Consider the following 26,346-nt stretch of genomic DNA (forward strand, 5'->3'; position numbering starts at 1 on the left):
TGGGTTTATATACCGATGCAGATCCTTCCCAATGTACAGGTCAATGAAACAAATCAAATGCACAAGAGTTACAGGGTACAAGGGTTTCCAAAACCAGACACGTTTTTCTGGCACATTCAACCATTTGGCGAGGATATACAGCACCTAACAACTGGATCGCCGATTCTTCCCTTAAGCCAGCTGAGTCTTTCAGTGCTTCTGCATGCCAGCTGTGAAGCTGAATATGGTTAACAGCTAAGACCAGTACAACCTCAGACCTGGCCTATGAGTATGAGGATATCAATTGAGATGTGTACCAGGTAGTTACGGCTACTGATAAAAATTACAAAACAATTACTTTTTTCTCACTTGCCTATATAATTTAATTACTTTATTTTTTTCCGTAACACGAAATAATAATAAAAATAAAAGCCTTTATTGTTATAATCACTTATACTAGTACATAAATATGTGAAGTACTAATAGATCAACACAAAAAAATATAAAATAAACACTAATAATTATTCAACAAGCAGGTTATTTTCTGTTATACAGCTTGTCCTTGGACATATGCCTCCTCTAAGAGCTGCAACTCTTCTATGTTTGCAGCTTTACGCAGAAACATAGGTCCAGCTGCTTTCCGCACATCATCTTCCCATCTTTTTATTTGTCTTCCTCGTTTTCTTTTTTCATATCGTGGAAGCCATTCCGTCGCATTTTTCGTCTATTTATCTTTATCCTCTCTCATAAAGTATCCTGTCCATTTCCATCTTTTACTAGAAGTAAAAGCAATTCTAAACTTTGTCATGTTCTATATTTCTTCAAGTATCTTTCAATTTCAGAACCTTTCGATACTATTCTAACATACAAAGAATATGCGTAAGACGTAATACTTTACCAAAATATATAAAAATTCGGATAGAAAAATATTTTTTAAAATTAGAATTTCAACGTTAACAGACCGAAAAAAAGGTTATCAGATAATTTCCTCCAGTCTAAACTAAATGAGCGTTTTAACTGTCAACAACACCAAAAGTTATAGGGTGTCTCAGTAAGAGTGCACTTTTTAAAATTTGACAGCTGTCAACTCTGTTTATTCCGGTTATTAAAAATTGAGAGCTTTCCGAAAGAACAATGCGTTATAATTGTGTAAACACATTACAAAAATGGGGAAAGTTACGCTGAAACCGCTTGCAAACTTTTCTAAGCCAATTTTTCAGCCTAGAAAGTGCAGTGTGTCAACCATTCGTAGAGTGGTCAAATATCTGAAGGAGTAAGGGTCAATTATGGATAATTAGAATCCTTTGCATCAACGTACCGTTCGGTCTCTTGAAAATGATATAACTCGAAAACATCAATTCGATATCGTTCTCGATAACTTCAAATTTTGACTATAGACCTCCACCTTCATGATTACAAGATTCAGTTAACTCAGGAGCTCAAACCAGCAGTGAATTATTCGCATAAACCCGAAACAGTTCGGAACAAATCGGAAATCCAACGCGTCATCGGTGAGATACAGCCACATCTCTGTGCAAAAGTCATGGAAAATTTCATGAAAAGCGTATTGTCCATGGGTTTAATGGCATTTGCCGAATATTTTATTCCATACTTAATCAGAACATGTCTTCTTTACAATACAATAAAAATATCACAGCTCTGTCATAAAATAATTGTTTTTATTTTAAAATGAAAAAATGCACTCTTACTGAGACACCCTATATTTATAAAAACCGTGACGTATGTGCGATATTTTATTTATCGCAAATATATATATCGCGTCGAACGACCGAGATTCCATTCTGCTAAAATATGTCGTATAGACCACAACAGAAAATTGTTAACATGATTAAAAAGTTATTTTTTTGTGTGTTAGTGCTACATATATGTGCCGTTTTGGGACATGGTACGTGTATACTTTATATATAAGAATAATTATAAAACTTCTTTCATTAAATAAAATTTACAGTTTCGTTATGCAAAATACTTGATTCCTTCCGATTCTTCTTCGAGCTTTCGAGGATTATAGTTTGAATTCATTATTTACATTTACATTGAAGTTTATTTAGAGATATGATAAACAAAGTTAAATATCACTAAAAATGATAAAGCTCAAATATTTTCAGCATAAACAAAACAATTATCGAAATAATTAATTAAAGAGGAAACCGCGAGTAAAATCAAATGTGATATAATATTTATACAATGAAAGTTACAAGTAATACCGGATTCCCACATACATAACTTTCTTTACCTTTCTACTTATTGTGTGTCGTAAAGTGCATATTATAATTAAAGTTATTTGTGAGAAATATATCTTTATTTCAAAAGTAATACTACTGATTTCATTGTATAAAGATCAACAAGTTTTATCCAAATTCCCGACGTTCAAAGCGTCGTCTTAGTTACATTCACAATTCTACATATACTAGTTAGTATATTAAATGGGTTAATATAGATTGAAAATTCCAGGCATTGATACGAGACATAAGTTTGACACCAGGAGCGGAACCAACAAAGATCATCTTCTACCAGAAACGTGTGGAAGTATTTCGGAAAATCGTATCTTTGGAGGTCAATACGCTAATCTCTACGAGTTCCCTTGGATGGCCCTTATCTCTTATAGTACAGGTAAGTTTTTAATTCCATACACACAGCAGACCTTTAATGTTAATAGTAAAACAATCTTTACTATTTATTACTAAATAATCTAATAATAACAACAATTATTAGTAGATTAATCAGAGCTGTTTATAATTATTAAATGCTTCGCGATGTTAGATTTTATATCTAAAACCGAATAAATCTTTTTGATAATATAATATGTTCGTTCTTTCTAAACTAAAATAACTCATCTTTGCGAAAACACAACTTGTCAAAAGACGAAAGAGGACTTGATCTTAAAGGATGCGATTGGACCGATTTATTTATGAATATTAGGGTGGAATAATAACGATACTGTTTCTATGTATTATATATGTTTTATAATAAACATATATATTTATAATAGTTTAACATCGACTTCGTTCTTCCCTTGTTTCAGGGAGTGGTCCGCAATTCCAATGTTCAGGGACGATTATTAACTCAAAATACATCTTGACGGCTGCTCACTGTGTTGTCGGCAAAAATATTTTAGGTGTGAGGATGGGAGAATTCGACATCAGTACCTATGAAGACTGCCAGTATGGACCTGGCTTATCCCCTGTCTGTGAGAACCATATTCAGGTGATTAGAGATAATTCATTTCTAAATTTGAATGTATGAACTGTCTTACTGTGTATTCATAAAAGGTTAAAAAGATTTTGGATTTTGCTATAGATCCAGCGCCAGTATTTCCATTAGCGAAAGCGATGATGATCCGAACCATAACCTTCACTTCATCGGGATTGCATACAAAAACGTCACGCTCGATATCGTTATTGGATGTAACAATGATGGCACTTTGAAATTTGAGATTAAATAGGGATACACTAAAATGTACGATCGAATTTATTATAACATTTATTTATTTATTTATTACAGAAATACACTATCCTTACAGACTATGCCAATACGATCATGTCGAGATACATTATAATTCAAACTAACACTGATCGACGTTGATATCATTCGATTCTTCCACACGTCGCAACCGCAATTCACGCGTGGCCACTAGAACCACCTTGTTTTCTTCTATCCGTCCGGTCGCTTCTTAGGATTTGATACCATAATAAAAGGATTTCGTCCTTATATTGGTCATGGGACATAATATGACGTACGCCAAGGTAAAGTGCCACATACTTTTGTAGAAAAAGTAAGTCTTGGCGGTTGAAATTGCTACTACCGTTGCCATTTTGAAATGTCAGACTGACATTGCCGGTAAGCTCTCAATTTCTTGGTGAGAACAATAAATAATTTTACCATCTAACAACATCTAAAGGAAATCCAACTAAAATGTATTTATTTTTTATTCATTGCATTATTAATTACAATGGCTAAGTTTTAATTATCGAACGGTTCTGATTGCTAGGTATCTAAAAAGATATTATATTAATAGTACACAAAACAAAACTTTTTATTTAAGTCTGGAACTTTATTTTCTAGATAGACCTATACATTTTTTTATTAAGACATTTCAATAAATTATTAAGTTAGCCTGCATGACTTCAAATTAATGGTTAATTTTGAATTCTGGCAATACTAATATCCATGACCGGCCAAGAAGAGTATGTGGCACTGTATGTATCACAGGCGTGAATAGCTTAAGACACGTAATAGACTAAGTCTCACTCCCGTACGACAAAAATGTATTATATTTTAACATACAGGAGTCATAAACCACCGACAATAGGTTACTGATAAAAAGCGAAATCCGATAATTATGCTACTTGTACTCCCTCAGGACATGCCTGTAGAAATGGCAATACCCCATAGCGAGTATCGCTCGATGCCACCGACAAATGACATTGCTTTGCTGAGAATGGAAGGCGAGATCGACTTTAGTTTTGGTAAGTTGAAATAACTTTTTTTTATTAACCCAACATTTTACCCATGTTGTGATAATTCATTCATTTATTGAATTCGTATAACAGCTTTTTCTTCGCTAACAAGATTTATCTTTTTCCAGCTAATGTTGAACCAATTTGTCTACCAATAACGCCTGAACTTCAAAATACAGTTTTGGACCATAAGACTGGTACAGTGGCTGGCTGGGGAATGACGGAAACTGGCAGGGAGGCGACAAAACTGATGAAAGTCGATTATTCTGTAAATTCCAACTCAGATTGCAAGATGTACTTCAGAAACATACTAAACCAATATCCTAAAGCACAATGGAATGAAACTATGAAGAATCAGTTTTGTGGAGGAGAATCAGGGAAAGAGTCGTGCATTGGCGACTCTGGTGGTCCGTTTATGATTAAAGACATGTATAAAGATGTGAGCAGCTATGTCCAATATGGAGTCGTGTCTCATGGACCTATGACATGCGGTTCTGGTACACCAAGCTATTACACTGATGTAACGAAATATATAAATTGGATACTGGACAATATTACAGATTAGTTCTATAACAAAGAATCGTCTTTTAGTTACACATTTCACAACGATTGTCAAGAAACTTCCCCAACATTTCAAAGTTGATAATATTAAATTAAAAAGATTAACATATTAATATGTTTTTTTTATTATTGATATAGTAAAATCTAATTTTTTTACGATAACTACATATATTTAGAAAGAAAGGATTTTATTTTATTTATTATGAAGAAAATAACAATATTAATCCTAAAAAGGAATTTTGTTTGTTTGTTTGGTTTCGAACCGCGATACAATTAATAAATTTTCTAATCTTTATTGAAATAGGGACAATAATAACTAGCTGCTGTGGTCTCTGGCAGATTGACCAGCGCTGTGGAACGACTCTGCTCCTCAGCATAATGCTGAGCCAGGGCCAATTACAACCACAGCACACACGCATTACACAATTAAACCATTTTTTATTTATTTTATTTTTTGATTATTGTTAATTTATGTGTCTGTCTGTGTGTTTTGTTAGGAATAAGTGTTATGTCTATGTTATCTATATTAAAATATGTCCCCAAATACATTTGGGTCTTTCAATTTTTAGATTGTCAATTACATTCAACTTCAAATCAGCTTTTCGTCCGTACTCACAAACTTTTATTAGGGGTTGTGTGCCATTTTCATGTAGTTCTCTCAACAATGGATCTTACGGTCAATATCGCAATGGCTTATGCTATTGGGAGGTGATCGTTATCACGGTTTTACCATTTAATGACACCTCAGAGGCAATTAACACCCTTAAAATTTTGTTTAAGACGTGGAAATTGTATTAAATAATTCCCCCAATGTTAACATTTGCAAATAACTGTCCATTAATCCCAGTGACGTATCTCTATTCAGACATAGCATTCAGAGGAATGTGCAGCTTTACGTAAGACAACATCGTTAATAAGATTGAAATGTGGTGTTGGAACTATTTTCTATTCTCTATTTTGGGTCTACAATTGAAAACTATTACCGTCATCTTATTACAAAAACTGTAGATACCTTTTTGTTTTTTATTTAAATCTGATACCCAAACGTACAAGACAGACAAGTGGGTAAAAAATGATTGTAAGTGAATAGAGAACTACTTACAGAAATAATGCGGCGAATTTTATTGCTCCTTCGGTTATCTGAAAGCAAACAAAAAGCTTTCGCTTGTACCTAGAATATTGCTACGTGAACAGAAAAATTACCAATCATTGTTAAAAAAAAACAAAAAGCCAAAATCATGCTGTGTTCCCTGGCGGTAACCCATACAAGTACTGACCGTGATTCGGCGATCGGACGGTGTATTCAACGTGGACGATGGGTTGAACCAATGTCTTTCTATGAACATATTAAACAGTCATACGAAGATCAAGAAATATGATGATGCTTGCCAGATACAATGTCAAGTGATTTATTTCGATTTCGTCTAAAAAAAAATATAAGGTAAAAATATTTAAAAAAAATAGTTGCCCCTTTCAAAAGGAAGTTTCATATGGAGAAGAATGGGCAAGAAACTCCAAACTTACTCTTTTCAAATAGTTTTTCAATCTTTTGTATACATTGATTTAATAATTATAAGACCATGTACTCAGATCAAAAATAAAATACTACTAAAATAATATAGGGGCATGGTTTTTAAAAATAACAAAAGGCAACTAAATTATTATGTAGATACAAAATGCTCACATATTCACAAATAATGCAACTATAGATTTTACATAATTCTTTATAAAAAAAGAAATAGTTAACATATAGTCAAACAATGTGTGAGCTGATTTCGTCACAAGTTTGATTACGTCAAAGTTGATTTCGTTTACAAAAAAATAATATTATATTATTCGTTAATACCGCGAGTATATAAATTTTCTGCTTTATTCTGCCTACTTGAGGTGTTCCGTAATCTCCGTTCTAACTAAAGCGTGAGATTAATTTCTATTATCGAGGTGTTAAAGAAATTTGATATCCCTACATATGACGTTTTGTCGTAATGGTCATTTTGACCTCAAATTTACTACACAGCTTTTTTGCTTACTCGTACATTTGATTTTTCGTAAACTATTATACATTTCCTATAAAATGGAAAACATGAAATATCGCGTTATATACGAGTACGAGTTCCAACGAGGCACCAGTGCTGCAGCGGCTCGAAAGATCAATGATGTATATGGAGGCGGTGTTCCAACGGTGTTCTGGAAATTTCGACATGCACAATAAGCCCCTTGGACTGCTAGAGACCAAAGTAAATAACGAAGAATTAAGGCCTTTGTGGGTCCAGAACAAACTACGTCTAAGTTATCTGCAGGCTGTTTTTTTTCGAAATTTGGATAACTTCTTGCAAGGTAAATAACTTAACACTGATGTTGCAGTCGAAACCGCCTTCGCAGATTTTATGGCCCATACGAATGTTTTATTTGGTATTTATTTTTTAAAAAATCCGTCCAATTTTCTTCTTTGCATTCAAAATATCAGTTCAGTTGTATCAGTATCAGTTTCATATGTAAGGTTCTAATATAATATAAGTCTTGTCATTTTATATAGTTTAATAACTTATAATTTTTCAAATTTATGTTTATGATAAAATTAAACATTCTACACACTATGTAAGTCATTCAAATCCAGCCTCACTTAGATTATTAGACTTAATAATAACGTCTATTTTTATTTGTAGAAATCTAGGTAACACTAAAGAGGTTTATAAAATGAAAAACAGCTTAATGTCAACTATCTACATTAAGCTGTTTTTCATTTTAATACTTTTATTGTTTTTCGAAGTAATCACCGATCCTCTCTACACGTCGTCGCATTCGATGGAACCACTGTGAAGAGGTGTGGGCCCATGCTTCATTTAGTTCTAGGGAATAAATGAAAGACGCAGGGCGCCAGGTCAGGACTGTATGGCGACTCATCTCGACACCTGCCATACTCAAATATTCAATAGTCTGTTTTGCGGAATGCGCTGAAGCATTGTCGCGATGAAGGAGGATCCTGTTTTGAGGGCGCTGCTGTCGATTTTTTTCATTTCCATCTTTTACTAGAAGTAAAAGCAATTCTAAACTTTGTCATGTTCTATATTTCTTCAAGTATCTTTCAATTTCAGAACCTTTCGATACTATTCTAACATACAAAGAATATGCGTAAGACGTAATACTTTACCAAAATATATAAAAATTCGGATAGAAAAATATTTTTTAAAATTAGAATTTCAACGTTAACAGACCGAAAAAAAAGGTTATCAGATAATTTCCTCCAGTCTAAACTAAATGAGCGTTTTAACTGTCAACAACACCAAAAGTTATAGGGTGTCTCAGTAAGAGTGCACTTTTTAAAATTTGACAGCTGTCAACTCTGTTTATTCCGGTTATTAAAAAATTGAGAGCTTTCCGAAAGAACAATGCGTTATAATTGTGTAAACACATTACAAAAATGGGGAAAGTTACGCTGAAACCGCTTGCAAACTTTTCTAAGCCAATTTTTCAGCCAAGAAAGTGCAGTGTGTCAACCATTCGTAGAGTGGTCAAATATCTGAAGAAGTAAGGGTCAATTATGGATAATTAGAATCCTTTGCATCAACGTACCGTTCGGTCTCTTGAAAATGATATAACCCGAAAACATCAATTCGATATCGTTCTCGATAACTTCAAATTGCACGAAGCAGCCTACGCAGCAAATTTTGACTAAAGACCTACACCTTCATGAGTACAAGATTCAGTTAACTCAGGAGCTCAAACCAGCAGTGAATTATTCGCATAAACCCGAAACAATTCCGAACAAATCGGAAATCCAACGCGTCATCGGTGAGATACAGCCACATCTCTGTGCAAAAGTCATGGAAAATTTCATGAAAAGCGTATTGTCCATGGGTTTAATGGTATTTGCCGAATATTTTATTCCATACTTAATCAGAACATGTCTTCTTTACAATACAATAAAAATATCACAGCTCTGTCATAAAATAATTGTTTTTATTTTAAAATGAAAAAATGCACTCTTACTGAGACACCCTATATTTATAAAAACCGTGACGTATGTGCGATATTTTATTTATCGCAAATATATATATCGCGTCGAACGACCGAGATTCCATTCTGCTAAAATATGTCGTATAGACCACAACAGAAAATTTTTAACATGATAAAAAAGTTATTTTTTTGTGTGTTAGTGCTACATATATGTGCCGTTTTGGGACATGGTACGTGTATACTTTATATATAAGAATAATTATAAAACTTCTTTCATTAAATAAAATTTACAGTTTCGTTATGCAAAATACTTGATTCCTTCCGATTCTTCTTCGAGCTTTCGAGGATTATAGTTTGAATTCATTATTTACATTTACATTGAAGTTTATTTAGAGATATGATAAACAAAGTTAAATATCACTAAAAATGATAAAGCTCAAATATTTTCAGCATAAACAAAACAATTATCGAAATAATTAATTAAAGAGGAAACCGCGAGTAAAATCAAATGTGATATAATATTTATACAATGAAAGTTACAAGTTAAGTAATACCGGATTCCCACATACATAACTTTCTTTACCTTTCTACTTATTGTGTGTCGTAAAGTGCATATTATAATTAAAGTTATTTGTGAGAAATATATCTTTATTTCAAAAGTAATACTACTGATTTCATTGTATAAAGATCAACAAGTTTTATCCAAATTCCCGACGTTCAAAGCGTCGTCTTAGTTACATTCACAATTCTACATATACTAGTTAGTATATTAAATGGGTTAATATAGATTGAAAATTCCAGGCATTGATACGAGACATAAGTTTGACACCAGGAGCGGAACCAACAAAGATCATCTTCTACCAGAAACGTGTGGAAGTATTTCGGAAAATCGTATCTTTGGAGGTCAATACGCTAATCTCTACGAATTCCCTTGGATGGCCCTTATCTCTTATAGTACAGGTAAGTTTTTCATTACATACACACAGCAGACCTTTAATGTTAATAGTAAAACAATCTTTACTATTTATTACTAAATAATCTAATAATAACAACAATTATTAGTAGATTAATCAGAGCTGTTTATAATTATTAAATGCTTCGCGATGTTAGATTTTATATCTAAAACTGAATAAAAACTTTTTGATAATATAATATGTTCGTTCTTTCTAAACTAAAATAACTCATCTTTGCGAAAACACAACTTGTCAAAAGACGAAAGAGGACTTGATCTTAAAGGATGCGATTGGACCGATTTATTTATGAATATTAGGGTGGAATAATAACGATACTGTTTCTATGTATTATATATGTTTTATAATAAACATATATATTTATAATAGTTTAACATCGACTTCGTTCTTCCCTTGTTTCAGGGAGTGGTCCGCAATTCCAATGTTCAGGGACGATTATTAACTCAAAATACATCTTGACAGCTGCTCACTGTGTTGTCGGCAAAAATATTTTAGGTGTGAGGATGGGAGAATTCGACATCAGTACCTATGAAGACTGCCAGTATGGACCTGGCTTATCCCCTGTCTGTGAGAACCATATTCAGGTGATTAAAGATAATTCATTTAATTCATAAAAGGTTAAAAAGACTTTGGATTTTGCTATAGATCCAGCGCCAGTATTTCCATTAGCGAAAGCGATAGTGATCCGAACCATAAGCTTCACTTCATCGGGATTGCATACAAAAACGTCACGCTCGATATCGTTATTGGATGTAACAATGTTGGCACTTTGAAATTTGAGATTAATCGTGAATAAATAAATAGGGATACACTAAAATGTACGATCGAATTTATTATAAAATGTATTTCTTTAATTATTACAGAAATACATACACTATCCTTACAAACTATGCCAATACGATAGTGTCGAGATACATTAAATAATTAAAATATAATAAAATACGTATTTAATATTAAACACATAATTTATACAATATCGCTACTGTGAATTCACCCTGCGAACATAGTGTCGGAGACAGCATTCAGTAGTTGCAACGTCCTGTATAACGGAGATCTGTGGAACAGACTGGTGTTTGCCCTAGGTTTCGCAAATAACCTTTGCCTTCGCCGTCGCACATATCCCATAGGTACCAAGAAACCCAGTTCTTGGAGCACACTTGGATTGCACACTACACCCCTCAAGACTTTCATTACGCAGTAGGCCAATTGTAAGTCCCGCCTGGTTTCCGATTTATTGTACCCCACCATCCCTTAGACAAATAATGTTGGGTACATTAACGGATAGTAGGTATAGATGCCATACAGTCTGTTATAGAGGTGTCGTGCAAATTTATTCTGTATGCGCTCCAACATAAGGCAGTATTTAGCTTCTTGCGGAGCCCAAACAGACGAGTTACACTCCAACATACTTCTAACCAAAGCGTTGTACAAGCTTGAGATGGCTTTAATATTAGTGAACGTTGTTGCCCTTCGAAGCACAAATCCCATCTTTGCGTAAATTCAGTTGGGTATCCAATTCATTTCCCGCTTGAGTATCACCTCTGTCACATTGTTCTCATGGTGACGAGGCAATTTGGCGCGACTAAATGTCACCATGGTACATTTGGTAAGATTTAATTGGAGCTTATTTTTATTGCTCACTCACACTCACATACTCTTTCTATATCTTCTTGCAAGGGTTCACAGTCGTCCACCTCTTGGATTGACAGGATTAATTTTAGATCGTCTGCATAGAAGGTATCTAGCATGTCTTATTACCTCTGATAAATCGTTCACCATTATTGCAAACTGCATTGGCCCTAGATTGCTGCCCTGACTCTCGCCCGATTTAGTATAGTATGGTTCCGACTGACACCCTATGTACTCTACATACTTCTGGGATCTCTCAGATAATTAGCAAAAAAAAATTATAGTTTTGGAGTGAATCCATTGATTGCTGTAATCAAAGCATTCAGTATCTACCTGCAATCCGGCGTCCATAATAGGGATTACATAATTAATTGCCTTCAGTAAGTTGCTGCTTGTACTACGCAAGGGTCTAAAACTATGCTGGCAGTCTGACAAGTACGGTTCTACAGTACGGTTGTTCTACGGTTTGTTTTAAAATGCTTTGGTACAGGGCTCCTTCGAATATTTTAGCGGGAGTCGATAATATAGCTACCGGTCTATATGCTTCCACAGAGTCTTTTCTATCGCTTTTGGGTATAGGCATCACTTTTGTGATTTTCCACCGATCTGGAAAGTAACCGTTGTCTAGGCATAGATTGAACAAATAGTCAAGGGGCTCAGCAAGTATAGATCGGCAGTCCTTCATAATATATGCTGGTATGCCACCTGCGCTTCGGCTTTAGACGGACAAGCGCATCTCTTACCTGCGCTGATGTCAGTTCAGATAGGTGCACATATGAGCCGCTCCCGGTACCCGCTACCATCGCCTCCTCCACATTCAGCCGCGCGATCTCCGAACTGTAAACTCTCAGTAAAAATACGCCGCAAATTCAGTCGCACAATCCATATCTGACATACTCACCATTTTTTTAAATAGAATTTTGATGTGCAGAATTACTATTCCGCGCCGTTATATAACAACATTAACTAAATTATTTTGTATCCTCTCTTCATAACATTCAAACGAAAGCTTACTATTCAATTTAATTCCCTACAAGCACAAAAAACAAGGTACGCGTTTAGTACATTTATATTTCTTGTGTAATTTTGCTCTCAGCTGCAGGTTACTTATAATTTCCTTATACCATTCAGGATAGCAATATTTACGATAATTACTATATCAACTAGGGTTTAACCGCTTTTTAGGAACACAGTTCTTAAGGTACCAATGAATCGTCCGCTTCAAAAACACACACCCCGTCTCTCATACCCGACGTCACAATTAAACACCCTGCTTACTTGAGTGAATTCACAGAACGACAAGAAAATTCAAAATAGTGTTTAACATTTACACTACTTGAATTTACGTTAAAAATCCCCTATTAATAACACATTTTTATATTTAACACACAGCAAGTCAACTATCCGGGAAAATAACATATATTCTGTATCACACGTGTTCGGGAGTAAATACACCGCACAACATATGAATAAACATTTGTCGTTTAAGTGAACTGACGCGCAAATAATTCAAACTAACACTGATCGACGTTGATATCATTCGATTCTTTCACACGTCGCAACCGCAGTTCCACTAGAACCACCTTTTCTTCTATCCGTCCGGTCGCTTCTTAGGATATGATACCATAATAAAAGGATTTTGCCCTTATAATGGTCATGGGACATAATATGACGTACGCCAAGGTAAAGTGCCACATACTTTTGTGGAAAAAGTTATTAAGACATTTTAATAAATTATTAAGTTAGCCTGCATGACATCAAATTATTCCCCTTATAATGGTTTATTTTGAATTCTGGCAATACTAATATCCATGACCGGCCAAGAAGAGTATGTGGCACTGTATGTATCACAGGCGTGAATAGCTTAAGACACGTAATAGACTAAGTCTCACTCCCGTACGACAAAAATGTATTATATTTTAACATACAGGAGTCATAAACCGCTGACAATAAACCTATTGACTGATAAAAAGCGAAATCCGATAATTATGCTACTTGTACTCCCTCAGGACATGCCTGTAGAAATGGCAATACCCCATAGCGAGTATCGCTCGATGCCACCGACAAATGACATTGCTTTGCTGAGAATGGAAGGCGAGATCGACTTTAGTTTTGGTAAGTTGAAATAACTTTTTTTTTATTAACCCAACATTTTACCCATGTTGTGATAAGTCATGCATTAATGAATTCGTATAACAGCTTTTTCTTCGCTAACAATATTTATCTTTTTCCAGCTAATGTTGAACCAATTTGTCTACCAATAACGCCTGAACTTCAAAATACAGTTTTGGACCATAAGACTGGTACAGTGGCTGGCTGGGGAATGACGGAAACTGGCAGAGTGGCGACAAAACTGATGAAAGTCGATTATTCTGTAAATTCCAACTCAGATTGCAAGATGTACTTCAGAAACATACTAAACCAATATCCTAAAGCACAATGGAATGAAACTATGAAGAATCAGTTTTGTGGAGGAGAATCAGGGAAAGACTCGTGCATTGGCGACTCTGGTGGTCCATTTATGATTAAAGACACCTATAAAGATGTGAGCCGCTATGTCCAATATGGAGTCGTGTCTCATGGACCTAAGACATGCGGTTCTGATACACCAAGCTATTACACTGATGTAACGAAATATATTAATTGGATACTGGACAATATTACAGATTAGTTCTGTAACAAATAATCGTCTTTTAGTTACACATTTCACAACGATTGTCAAGAAACTTCCCCAACATTTCAAAGTTGATAATATTAAATTAAAAAGATTAACATATTAATATGTTTTTTATTATTGATATAGTAAAATCTAATTTTTTTACGATAACTACATATATTTAGAAGGAAAGGATTTCATTTTATTTATTATGAACAAAATAACAATATTAATCATAAAAAGAAATTTTGTTTGTTTGTTTGTTTTCGAACCGCGATACACTTAATAAATTTTCTAATCTTTATTGAAATAGGTACAATAATAACTAGCTGCTGTGGTCTCTGGCAGATTGACCAGCGCTGTGGAACGACTCTGCTCCTCAGCATAATGCTGAGCCAGGGCCAATTACAACCACATTACACAATTAAACCATTTTTTATTTATTTTATTTTATGATTATTGTTAATTTATGTGTCTGTCTGTGTGTTTTGTTAGGAATAAGTGTTATGTCAATGTTATCTATATTAAAATATGTCCCCAAATACATTTGGGTCTTTCAATTTTTAGATTGTCAATTACATTCAACTTCAAATCAGCTTTTCGTCCGTACTCACAAACTTTTATTAGGGGTTGTGTGCCATTTTGATGTAGTTCTCTCAACAATGGATCTTACGGTCAATATCGCAATGGCTTATGCTATTGGGAGGTGATCGTTATCACGGTTTTACCATTTAATGACACCTCAGAGGCAATTAACACCCTTAAAATTTTGTTTAAGACGTGGAAATTGTATTAAATAATTCCCCCAATGTTAACATTTGCAAATAACTGTCCATTAATCCCAGTGACGTATCTCTATTCAGACATAGCATTCAGAGGAATGTGCAGCTTTACGTAAGACAACATCGTTAATAAGATTGAAATGTGGTGTTGGAACTATTTTCTATTCTCTATTTTGGGTCTACAATTGAAAACTATTACCGTCATCTTATTACAAAAACTGTAGATACCTTTTTGTTTTTTATTTAAATCTGATACCCAAACGTACAAGACAGACAAGTGGGTAAAAAATGATTGTAAGTGAATAGAGAACTACTTACAGAAATAATGCGGCGAATTTTATTGCTCCTTCGGTTATCTGAAAGCAAACAAAAAGCTTTCGCTTGTACCTAGAATATTGCTACGTGAACAGAAAAATTACCAATCATTGTTAAAAAAAAACAAAAAGCCAAAATCATGCTGTGTTCCCTGGCGGTAACCCATACAAGTACTGACCGTGATTCGGCGATCGGACGGTGTATTCAACGTGGACGATGGGTTGAACCAATGTCTTTCTATGAACATATTAAACAGTCATACGAAGATCAAGAAATATGATGATGCTTGCCAGATACAATGTCAAGTGATTTATTTCGATTTCGTCTAAAAAAAAATATAAGGTAAAAATATTTAAAAAAAATAGTTGCCCCTTTCAAAAGGAAGTTTCATATGGAGAAGAATGGGCAAGAAACTCCAAACTTACTCTTTTCAAATAGTTTTTCAATCTTTTGTATACATTGATTTAATAATTATAAGACCATGTACTCAGATCAAAAATAAAATACTACTAAAATAATATAGGGGCATGGTTTTTAAAAATAACAAAAGGCAACTAAATTATTATGTAGATACAAAATGCTCACATATTCACAAATAATGCAACTATAGATTTTACATAATTCTTTATAAAAAAAGAAATAGTTAACATATAGTCAAACAATGTGTGAGCTGATTTCGTCACAAGTTTGATTACGTCAAAGTTGATTTCGTTTACAAAAAAATAATATTATATTATTCGTTAATACCGCGAGTATATAAATTTTCTGCTTTATTCTGCCTACTTGAGGTGTTCCGTAATCTCCGTTCTAACTAAAGCGTGAGATTAATTTCTATTATCGAGGTGTTAAAGAAATTTGATATCCCTACATATGACGTTTTGTCGTAATGGTCATTTTGACCTCAAATTTACTACACAGCTTTTTTGCTTACTCGTACATTTGATTTTTCGTAAACTATTATACATTTCCTATAAAATGGAAAACATGAAATATCGCGTTATATACGAGTACGAGTTCCAACGAGGCACCAGTGCTGCAGCGGCTCGAAAGATCAATGATGTATATGGAGGCGGTGTTCCAACGGTGTTCTGGAAATTTCGACATGCACAATAAGCCCTGTGGACTGCTGGAGACCAAAGTAAATAACGAAGAATTAAGGCTAATGAAAGGCCTTTGTGGGTCCAGAACAAACTACGTCTAAGTTATCTGCAGGCTGTTTTTTTTCGAAATTTGGATAACTTCTTGCAAGGTAAATAACTTAACACTGATGTTGCAGTCGAAACCGCCTTCGCAGATTTTATGGCCCATACGAATGTTTTATTTGGTATTTATTTTTTAAAAAATCCATCCAATTTTCTTCTTTGCATTCAAAATATCAGTTTCATATGTAAGGTTCTAATATAATATAAGTCTTGTCATTTTATATAGTTTAATAACTTATAATTTTTCAAATTTATGTTTATGATAAAATTAAACATTCTACACACTATGTAAGTCATTCAAACCCAGCCCCACTTAGATTATTAGACATAATAATAACGTCTATTTTTATTTGTAGAAATCTAGGTAACACTAAAGAGGTTTATAAAATGAAAAACAGCTTAATGTCAACTATCTACATTAAGCTGTTTTTCATTTTAATACTTTTATTGTTTTTCGAAGTAATCACCGATCCTATCTACACGTCGTCGCATTCGATGGAACCACTGAGAAGAGGTGTGGGCCCATGCTTCATTTAGTTCTTGGGAATAAATGAAAGACGCAGGGCGCCAGGTCAGGACTGTATGGCGACTCATCTCGACACCTGCCATACTCAAATATTCAATAGTCTGTTTTGCGGAATGCGCTGAAGCATTGTCGCGATGAAGGAGGATCCTGTTTTGAGGGCGCTGCTGTCGATTTTTTTCATTTCCATCTTTTACTAGAAGTAAAAGCAATTCTAAACTTTGTCATGTTCTATATTTCTTCAAGTATCTTTCAATTTCAGAACCTTTCGATACTATTCTAACATACAAAGAATATGCGTAAGACGTAATACTTTACCAAAATATATAAAAATTCGGATAGAAAAATATTTTTTAAAATTAGAATTTCAACGTTAACAGACCGAAAAAAAAGGTTATCAGATAATTTCCTCCAGTCTAAACTAAATGAGCGTTTTAACTGTCAACAACACCAAAAGTTATAGGGTGTCTCAGTAAGAGTGCACTTTTTAAAATTTGACAGCTGTCAACTCTGTTTATTCCGGTTATTAAAAAATTGAGAGCTTTCCGAAAGAACAATGCGTTATAATTGTGTAAACACATTACAAAAATGGGGAAAGTTACGCTGAAACCGCTTGCAAACTTTTCTAAGCCAATTTTTCAGCCAAGAAAGTGCAGTGTGTCAACCATTCGTAGAGTGGTCAAATATCTGAAGAAGTAAGGGTCAATTATGGATAATTAGAATCCTTTGCATCAACGTACCGTTCGGTCTCTTGAAAATGATATAACCCGAAAACATCAATTCGATATCGTTCTCGATAACTTCAAATTGCACGAAGCAGCCTACGCAGCAAATTTTGACTAAAGACCTACACCTTCATGAGTACAAGATTCAGTTAACTCAGGAGCTCAAACCAGCAGTGAATTATTCGCATAAACCCGAAACAATTCCGAACAAATCGGAAATCCAACGCGTCATCGGTGAGATACAGCCACATCTCTGTGCAAAAGTCATGGAAAATTTCATGAAAAGCGTATTGTCCATGGGTTTAATGGTATTTGCCGAATATTTTATTCCATACTTAATCAGAACATGTCTTCTTTACAATACAATAAAAATATCACAGCTCTGTCATAAAATAATTGTTTTTATTTTAAAATGAAAAAATGCACTCTTACTGAGACACCCTATATTTATAAAAACCGTGACGTATGTGCGATATTTTATTTATCGCAAATATATATATCGCGTCGAACGACCGAGATTCCATTCTGCTAAAATATGTCGTATAGACCACAACAGAAAATTTTTAACATGATAAAAAAGTTATTTTTTTGTGTGTTAGTGCTACATATATGTGCCGTTTTGGGACATGGTACGTGTATACTTTATATATAAGAATAATTATAAAACTTCTTTCATTAAATAAAATTTACAGTTTCGTTATGCAAAATACTTGATTCCTTCCGATTCTTCTTCGAGCTTTCGAGGATTATAGTTTGAATTCATTATTTACATTTACATTGAAGTTTATTTAGAGATATGATAAACAAAGTTAAATATCACTAAAAATGATAAAGCTCAAATATTTTCAGCATAAACAAAACAATTATCGAAATAATTAATTAAAGAGGAAACCGCGAGTAAAATCAAATGTGATATAATATTTATACAATGAAAGTTACAAGTTAAGTAATACCGGATTCCCACATACATAACTTTCTTTACCTTTCTACTTATTGTGTGTCGTAAAGTGCATATTATAATTAAAGTTATTTGTGAGAAATATATCTTTATTTCAAAAGTAATACTACTGATTTCATTGTATAAAGATCAACAAGTTTTATCCAAATTCCCGACGTTCAAAGCGTCGTCTTAGTTACATTCACAATTCTACATATACTAGTTAGTATATTAAATGGGTTAATATAGATTGAAAATTCCAGGCATTGATACGAGACATAAGTTTGACACCAGGAGCGGAACCAACAAAGATCATCTTCTACCAGAAACGTGTGGAAGTATTTCGGAAAATCGTATCTTTGGAGGTCAATACGCTAATCTCTACGAATTCCCTTGGATGGCCCTTATCTCTTATAGTACAGGTAAGTTTTTCATTACATACACACAGCAGACCTTTAATGTTAATAGTAAAACAATCTTTACTATTTATTACTAAATAATCTAATAATAACAACAATTATTAGTAGATTAATCAGAGCTGTTTATAATTATTAAATGCTTCGCGATGTTAGATTTTATATCTAAAACTGAATAAAAACTTTTTGATAATATAATATGTTCGTTCTTTCTAAACTAAAATAACTCATCTTTGCGAAAACACAACTTGTCAAAAGACGAAAGAGGACTTGATCTTAAAGGATGCGATTGGACCGATTTATTTATGAATATTAGGGTGGAATAATAACGATACTGTTTCTATGTATTATATATGTTTTATAATAAACATATATATTTATAATAGTTTAACATCGACTTCGTTCTTCCCTTGTTTCAGGGAGTGGTCCGCAATTCCAATGTTCAGGGACGATTATTAACTCAAAATACATCTTGACAGCTGCTCACTGTGTTGTCGGCAAAAATATTTTAGGTGTGAGGATGGGAGAATTCGACATCAGTACCTATGAAGACTGCCAGTATGGACCTGGCTTATCCCCTGTCTGTGAGAACCATATTCAGGTGATTAAAGATAATTCATTTAATTCATAAAAGGTTAAAAAGACTTTGGATTTTGCTATAGATCCAGCGCCAGTATTTCCATTAGCGAAAGCGATAGTGATCCGAACCATAAGCTTCACTTCATCGGGATTGCATACAAAAACGTCACGCTCGATATCGTTATTGGATGTAACAATGTTGGCACTTTGAAATTTGAGATTAATCGTGAATAAATAAATAGGGATACACTAAAATGTACGATCGAATTTATTATAAAATGTATTTCTTTAATTATTACAGAAATACATACACTATCCTTACAAACTATGCCAATACGATAGTGTCGAGATACATTAAATAATTAAAATATAATAAAATACGTATTTAATATTAAACACATAATTTATACAATATCGCTACTGTGAATTCACCCTGCGAACATAGTGTCGGAGACAGCATTCAGTAGTTGCAACGTCCTGTATAACGGAGATCTGTGGAACAGACTGGTGTTTGCCCTAGGTTTCGCAAATAACCTTTGCCTTCGCCGTCGCACATATCCCATAGGTACCAAGAAACCCAGTTCTTGGAGCACACTTGGATTGCACACTACACCCCTCAAGACTTTCATTACGCAGTAGGCCAATTGTAAGTCCCGCCTGGTTTCCGATTTATTGTACCCCACCATCCCTTAGACAAATAATGTTGGGTACATTAACGGATAGTAGGTATAGATGCCATACAGTCTGTTATAGAGGTGTCGTGCAAATTTATTCTGTATGCGCTCCAACATAAGGCAGTATTTAGCTTCTTGCGGAGCCCAAACAGACGAGTTACACTCCAACATACTTCTAACCAAAGCGTTGTACAAGCTTGAGATGGCTTTAATATTAGTGAACGTTGTTGCCCTTCGAAGCACAAATCCCATCTTTGCGTAAATTCAGTTGGGTATCCAATTCATTTCCCGCTTGAGTATCACCTCTGTCACATTGTTCTCATGGTGACGAGGCAATTTGGCGCGACTAAATGTCACCATGGTACATTTGGTAAGATTTAATTGGAGCTTATTTTTATTGCTCACTCACACTCACATACTCTTTCTATATCTTCTTGCAAGGGTTCACAGTCGTCCACCTCTTGGATTGACAGGATTAATTTTAGATCGTCTGCATAGAAGGTATCTAGCATGTCTTATTACCTCTGATAAATCGTTCACCATTATTGCAAACTGCATTGGCCCTAGATTGCTGCCCTGACTCTCGCCCGATTTAGTATAGTATGGTTCCGACTGACACCCTATGTACTCTACATACTTCTGGGATCTCTCAGATAATTAGCAAAAAAAAATTATAGTTTTGGAGTGAATCCATTGATTGCTGTAATCAAAGCATTCAGTATCTACCTGCAATCCGGCGTCCATAATAGGGATTACATAATTAATTGCCTTCAGTAAGTTGCTGCTTGTACTACGCAAGGGTCTAAAACTATGCTGGCAGTCTGACAAGTACGGTTCTACAGTACGGTTGTTCTACGGTTTGTTTTAAAATGCTTTGGTACAGGGCTCCTTCGAATATTTTAGCGGGAGTCGATAATATAGCTACCGGTCTATATGCTTCCACAGAGTCTTTTCTATCGCTTTTGGGTATAGGCATCACTTTTGTGATTTTCCACCGATCTGGAAAGTAACCGTTGTCTAGGCATAGATTGAACAAATAGTCAAGGGGCTCAGCAAGTATAGATCGGCAGTCCTTCATAATATATGCTGGTATGCCACCTGCGCTTCGGCTTTAGACGGACAAGCGCATCTCTTACCTGCGCTGATGTCAGTTCAGATAGGTGCACATATGAGCCGCTCCCGGTACCCGCTACCATCGCCTCCTCCACATTCAGCCGCGCGATCTCCGAACTGTAAACTCTCAGTAAAAATACGCCGCAAATTCAGTCGCACAATCCATATCTGACATACTCACCATTTTTTTAAATAGAATTTTGATGTGCAGAATTACTATTCCGCGCCGTTATATAACAACATTAACTAAATTATTTTGTATCCTCTCTTCATAACATTCAAACGAAAGCTTACTATTCAATTTAATTCCCTACAAGCACAAAAAACAAGGTACGCGTTTAGTACATTTATATTTCTTGTGTAATTTTGCTCTCAGCTGCAGGTTACTTATAATTTCCTTATACCATTCAGGATAGCAATATTTACGATAATTACTATATCAACTAGGGTTTAACCGCTTTTTAGGAACACAGTTCTTAAGGTACCAATGAATCGTCCGCTTCAAAAACACACACCCCGTCTCTCATACCCGACGTCACAATTAAACACCCTGCTTACTTGAGTGAATTCACAGAACGACAAGAAAATTCAAAATAGTGTTTAACATTTACACTACTTGAATTTACGTTAAAAATCCCCTATTAATAACACATTTTTATATTTAACACACAGCAAGTCAACTATCCGGGAAAATAACATATATTCTGTATCACACGTGTTCGGGAGTAAATACACCGCACAACATATGAATAAACATTTGTCGTTTAAGTGAACTGACGCGCAAATAATTCAAACTAACACTGATCGACGTTGATATCATTCGATTCTTTCACACGTCGCAACCGCAGTTCCACTAGAACCACCTTTTCTTCTATCCGTCCGGTCGCTTCTTAGGATATGATACCATAATAAAAGGATTTTGCCCTTATAATGGTCATGGGACATAATATGACGTACGCCAAGGTAAAGTGCCACATACTTTTGTGGAAAAAGTTATTAAGACATTTTAATAAATTATTAAGTTAGCCTGCATGACATCAAATTATTCCCCTTATAATGGTTTATTTTGAATTCTGGCAATACTAATATCCATGACCGGCCAAGAAGAGTATGTGGCACTGTATGTATCACAGGCGTGAATAGCTTAAGACACGTAATAGACTAAGTCTCACTCCCGTACGACAAAAATGTATTATATTTTAACATACAGGAGTCATAAACCGCTGACAATAAACCTATTGACTGATAAAAAGCGAAATCCGATAATTATGCTACTTGTACTCCCTCAGGACATGCCTGTAGAAATGGCAATACCCCATAGCGAGTATCGCTCGATGCCACCGACAAATGACATTGCTTTGCTGAGAATGGAAGGCGATATCGACTTTAGTTTTGGTAAGTTGAAATAACTTTTTTTTTATTAACCCAACATTTTACCCATGTTGTGATAAGTCATGCATTAATGAATTCGTATAACAGCTTTTTCTTCGCTAACAAGATTTATCTATTTCCAGCTAATGTTGAACCAATTTGTCTACCAATAACGCCTGAACTTCAAAATACAGTTTTGGACCATAAGACTGGTACAGTGGCTGGCTGGGGAATGACGGAAACTGGCAGAGTGGCGACAAAACTGATGAAAGTCGATTATTCTGTAAATTCCAACTCAGATTGCAAGATGTACTTCAGAAACATACTAAACCAATATCCTAAAGCACAATGGAATGAAACTATGAAGAATCAGTTTTGTGGAGGAGAATCAGGGAAAGACTCGTGCATTGGCGACTCTGGTGGTCCATTTATGATTAAAGACACCTATAAAGATGTGAGCCGCTATGTCCAATATGGAGTCGTGTCTCATGGACCTAAGACATGCGGTTCTGATACACCAAGCTATTACACTGATGTAACGAAATATATTAATTGGATACTGGACAATATTACAGATTAGTTCTGTAACAAATAATCGTCTTTTAGTTACACATTTCACAACGATTGTCAAGAAACTTCCCCAACATTTCAAAGTTGATAATATTAAATTAAAAAGATTAACATATTAATATGTTTTTTTATTATTGATATAGTAAAATCTAATTTTTTTACGATAACTACATATATTTAGAAGGAAAGGATTTCATTTTATTTATTATGAACAAAATAACAATATTAATCATAAAAAGAAATTTTGTTTGTTTGTTTGTTTTCGAACCGCGATACACTTAATAAATTTTCTAATCTTTATTGAAATAGGTACAATAATAACTAGCTGCTGTGGTCTCTGGCAGATTGACCAGCGCTGTGGAACGACTCTGCTCCTCAGCATAATGCTGAGCCAGGGCCAATTACAACCACATTACACAATTAAACCATTTTTTATTTATTTTATTTTATGATTATTGTTAATTTATGTGTCTGTCTGTGTGTTTTGTTAGGAATAAGTGTTATGTCAATGTTATCTATATTAAAATATGTCCCCAAATACATTTGGGTCTTTCAATTTTTAGATTGTCAATTACATTCAACTTCAAATCAGCTTTTCGTCCGTACTCACAAACTTTTATTAGGGGTTGTGTGCCATTTTGATGTAGTTCTCTCAACAATGGATCTTACGGTCAATATCGCAATGGCTTATGCTATTGGGAGGTGATCGTTATCACGGTTTTACCATTTAATGACACCTCAGAGGCAATTAACACCCTTAAAATTTTGTTTAAGACGTGGAAATTGTATTAAATAATTCCCCCAATGTTAACATTTGCAAATAACTGTCCATTAATCCCAGTGACGTATCTCTATTCAGACATAGCATTCAGAGGAATGTGCAGCTTTACGTAAGACAACATCGTTAATAAGATTGAAATGTGGTGTTGGAACTATTTTCTATTCTCTATTTTGGGTCTACAATTGAAAACTATTACCGTCATCTTATTACAAAAACTGTAGATACCTTTTTGTTTTTTATTTAAATCTGATACCCAAACGTACAAGACAGACAAGTGGGTAAAAAATGATTGTAAGTGAATAGAGAACTACTTACAGAAATAATGCGGCGAATTTTATTGCTCCTTCGGTTATCTGAAAGCAAACAAAAAGCTTTCGCTTGTACCTAGAATATTGCTACGTGAACAGAAAAATTACCAATCATTGTTAAAAAAAAACAAAAAGCCAAAATCATGCTGTGTTCCCTGGCGGTAACCCATACAAGTACTGACCGTGATTCGGCGATCGGACGGTGTATTCAACGTGGACGATGGGTTGAACCAATGTCTTTCTATGAACATATTAAACAGTCATACGAAGATCAAGAAATATGATGATGCTTGCCAGATACAATGTCAAGTGATTTATTTCGATTTCGTCTAAAAAAAAATATAAGGTAAAAATATTTAAAAAAAATAGTTGCCCCTTTCAAAAGGAAGTTTCATATGGAGAAGAATGGGCAAGAAACTCCAAACTTACTCTTTTCAAATAGTTTTTCAATCTTTTGTATACATTGATTTAATAATTATAAGACCATGTACTCAGATCAAAAATAAAATACTACTAAAATAATATAGGGGCATGGTTTTTAAAAATAACAAAAGGCAACTAAATTATTATGTAGATACAAAATGCTCACATATTCACAAATAATGCAACTATAGATTTTACATAATTCTTTATAAAAAAAGAAATAGTTAACATATAGTCAAACAATGTGTGAGCTGATTTCGTCACAAGTTTGATTACGTCAAAGTTGATTTCGTTTACAAAAAAATAATATTATATTATTCGTTAATACCGCGAGTATATAAATTTTCTGCTTTATTCTGCCTACTTGAGGTGTTCCGTAATCTCCGTTCTAACTAAAGCGTGAGATTAATTTCTATTATCGAGGTGTTAAAGAAATTTGATATCCCTACATATGACGTTTTGTCGTAATGGTCATTTTGACCTCAAATTTACTACACAGCTTTTTTGCTTACTCGTACATTTGATTTTTCGTAAACTATTATACATTTCCTATAAAATGGAAAACATGAAATATCGCGTTATATACGAGTACGAGTTCCAACGAGGCACCAGTGCTGCAGCGGCTCGAAAGATCAATGATGTATATGGAGGCGGTGTTCCAACGGTGTTCTGGAAATTTCGACATGCACAATAAGCCCTGTGGACTGCTGGAGACCAAAGTAAATAACGAAGAATTAAGGCTAATGAAAGGCCTTTGTGGGTCCAGAACAAACTACGTCTAAGTTATCTGCAGGCTGTTTTTTTTCGAAATTTGGATAACTTCTTGCAAGGTAAATAACTTAACACTGATGTTGCAGTCGAAACCGCCTTCGCAGATTTTATGGCCCATACGAATGTTTTATTTGGTATTTATTTTTTAAAAAATCCATCCAATTTTCTTCTTTGCATTCAAAATATCAGTTTCATATGTAAGGTTCTAATATAATATAAGTCTTGTCATTTTATATAGTTTAATAACTTATAATTTTTCAAATTTATGTTTATGATAAAATTAAACATTCTACACACTATGTAAGTCATTCAAACCCAGCCCCACTTAGATTATTAGACATAATAATAACGTCTATTTTTATTTGTAGAAATCTAGGTAACACTAAAGAGGTTTATAAAATGAAAAACAGCTTAATGTCAACTATCTACATTAAGCTGTTTTTCATTTTAATACTTTTATTGTTTTTCGAAGTAATCACCGATCCTATCTACACGTCGTCGCATTCGATGGAACCACTGAGAAGAGGTGTGGGCCCATGCTTCATTTAGTTCTTGGGAATAAATGAAAGACGCAGGGCGCCAGGTCAGGACTGTATGGCGACTCATCTCGACACCTGCCATACTC

General features: G+C 34.3%; 3 protein-coding genes across 3 annotated transcripts; all 3 read left to right on the forward strand.

The window, feature by feature from the left end:
- The first annotated feature begins 1,780 nt into the window (after positions 1 to 1,780).
- LOC123716609 (melanization protease 1-like) lies at positions 1,781 to 5,131 on the forward strand. Its single transcript, XM_045672441.1, has 5 exons — positions 1,781 to 1,885; positions 2,452 to 2,610; positions 3,023 to 3,204; positions 4,361 to 4,466; positions 4,586 to 5,131. The coding sequence occupies exons 1-5, from the start codon at positions 1,792 to 1,794 to the stop codon at positions 5,020 to 5,022; spliced, it is 978 nt and encodes a 325-aa protein (XP_045528397.1). The 5' UTR covers positions 1,781 to 1,791; the 3' UTR covers positions 5,023 to 5,131.
- A 3,979-nt stretch (positions 5,132 to 9,110) lies between these two features.
- LOC123716649 (melanization protease 1-like) lies at positions 9,111 to 14,355 on the forward strand. The gene is made up of 5 exons (XM_045672493.1): positions 9,111 to 9,205; positions 9,777 to 9,935; positions 10,349 to 10,530; positions 13,585 to 13,690; positions 13,810 to 14,355. Exons 1-5 carry the CDS (start codon positions 9,112 to 9,114, stop codon positions 14,244 to 14,246), a joined length of 978 nt encoding a protein of 325 aa, XP_045528449.1. The 5' UTR covers position 9,111; the 3' UTR covers positions 14,247 to 14,355.
- Positions 14,356 to 18,312: 3,957 nt separating this feature from the next.
- Positions 18,313 to 23,557, forward strand: LOC123716658 (melanization protease 1-like). The gene is made up of 5 exons (XM_045672504.1): positions 18,313 to 18,407; positions 18,979 to 19,137; positions 19,551 to 19,732; positions 22,787 to 22,892; positions 23,012 to 23,557. Exons 1-5 carry the CDS (start codon positions 18,314 to 18,316, stop codon positions 23,446 to 23,448), a joined length of 978 nt encoding a protein of 325 aa, XP_045528460.1. The 5' UTR covers position 18,313; the 3' UTR covers positions 23,449 to 23,557.
- Positions 23,558 to 26,346: the final 2,789 nt, after the last annotated feature.

The sequence above is a fragment of the Pieris brassicae genome, chromosome 11 (genome assembly GCF_905147105.1).
Source record: "Pieris brassicae chromosome 11, ilPieBrab1.1, whole genome shotgun sequence".
NCBI lineage: Eukaryota > Metazoa > Arthropoda > Insecta > Lepidoptera > Pieridae > Pieris > Pieris brassicae.

What these genes read in the sequence shown, in the direction of transcription:
- LOC123716658 (XM_045672504.1), top strand. Translation starts at nt 18,314, where the DNA reads ATGTCGTATAGACCACAACAGAAAATTTTTAACATGATAAAAAAGTTA. An exon ending in ATGTGCCGTTTTGGGACATG is followed by an intron (nt 18,408 to 18,978) that starts GTACGTGTATAC and finishes TGAAAATTCCAG; the next exon opens with GCATTGATACGAGACATAAG. An exon ending in CCTTATCTCTTATAGTACAG is followed by an intron (nt 19,138 to 19,550) that starts GTAAGTTTTTCA and finishes CCCTTGTTTCAG; the next exon opens with GGAGTGGTCCGCAATTCCAA.
- LOC123716649 (XM_045672493.1), top strand. Translation starts at nt 9,112, where the DNA reads ATGTCGTATAGACCACAACAGAAAATTTTTAACATGATAAAAAAGTTA. An exon ending in ATGTGCCGTTTTGGGACATG is followed by an intron (nt 9,206 to 9,776) that starts GTACGTGTATAC and finishes TGAAAATTCCAG; the next exon opens with GCATTGATACGAGACATAAG. An exon ending in CGAGATCGACTTTAGTTTTG is followed by an intron (nt 13,691 to 13,809) that starts GTAAGTTGAAAT and finishes ATCTTTTTCCAG; the next exon opens with CTAATGTTGAACCAATTTGT.
- LOC123716609 (XM_045672441.1), top strand. Translation starts at nt 1,792, where the DNA reads ATGTCGTATAGACCACAACAGAAAATTGTTAACATGATTAAAAAGTTA. An exon ending in CCTTATCTCTTATAGTACAG is followed by an intron (nt 2,611 to 3,022) that starts GTAAGTTTTTAA and finishes CCCTTGTTTCAG; the next exon opens with GGAGTGGTCCGCAATTCCAA. An exon ending in CGAGATCGACTTTAGTTTTG is followed by an intron (nt 4,467 to 4,585) that starts GTAAGTTGAAAT and finishes ATCTTTTTCCAG; the next exon opens with CTAATGTTGAACCAATTTGT.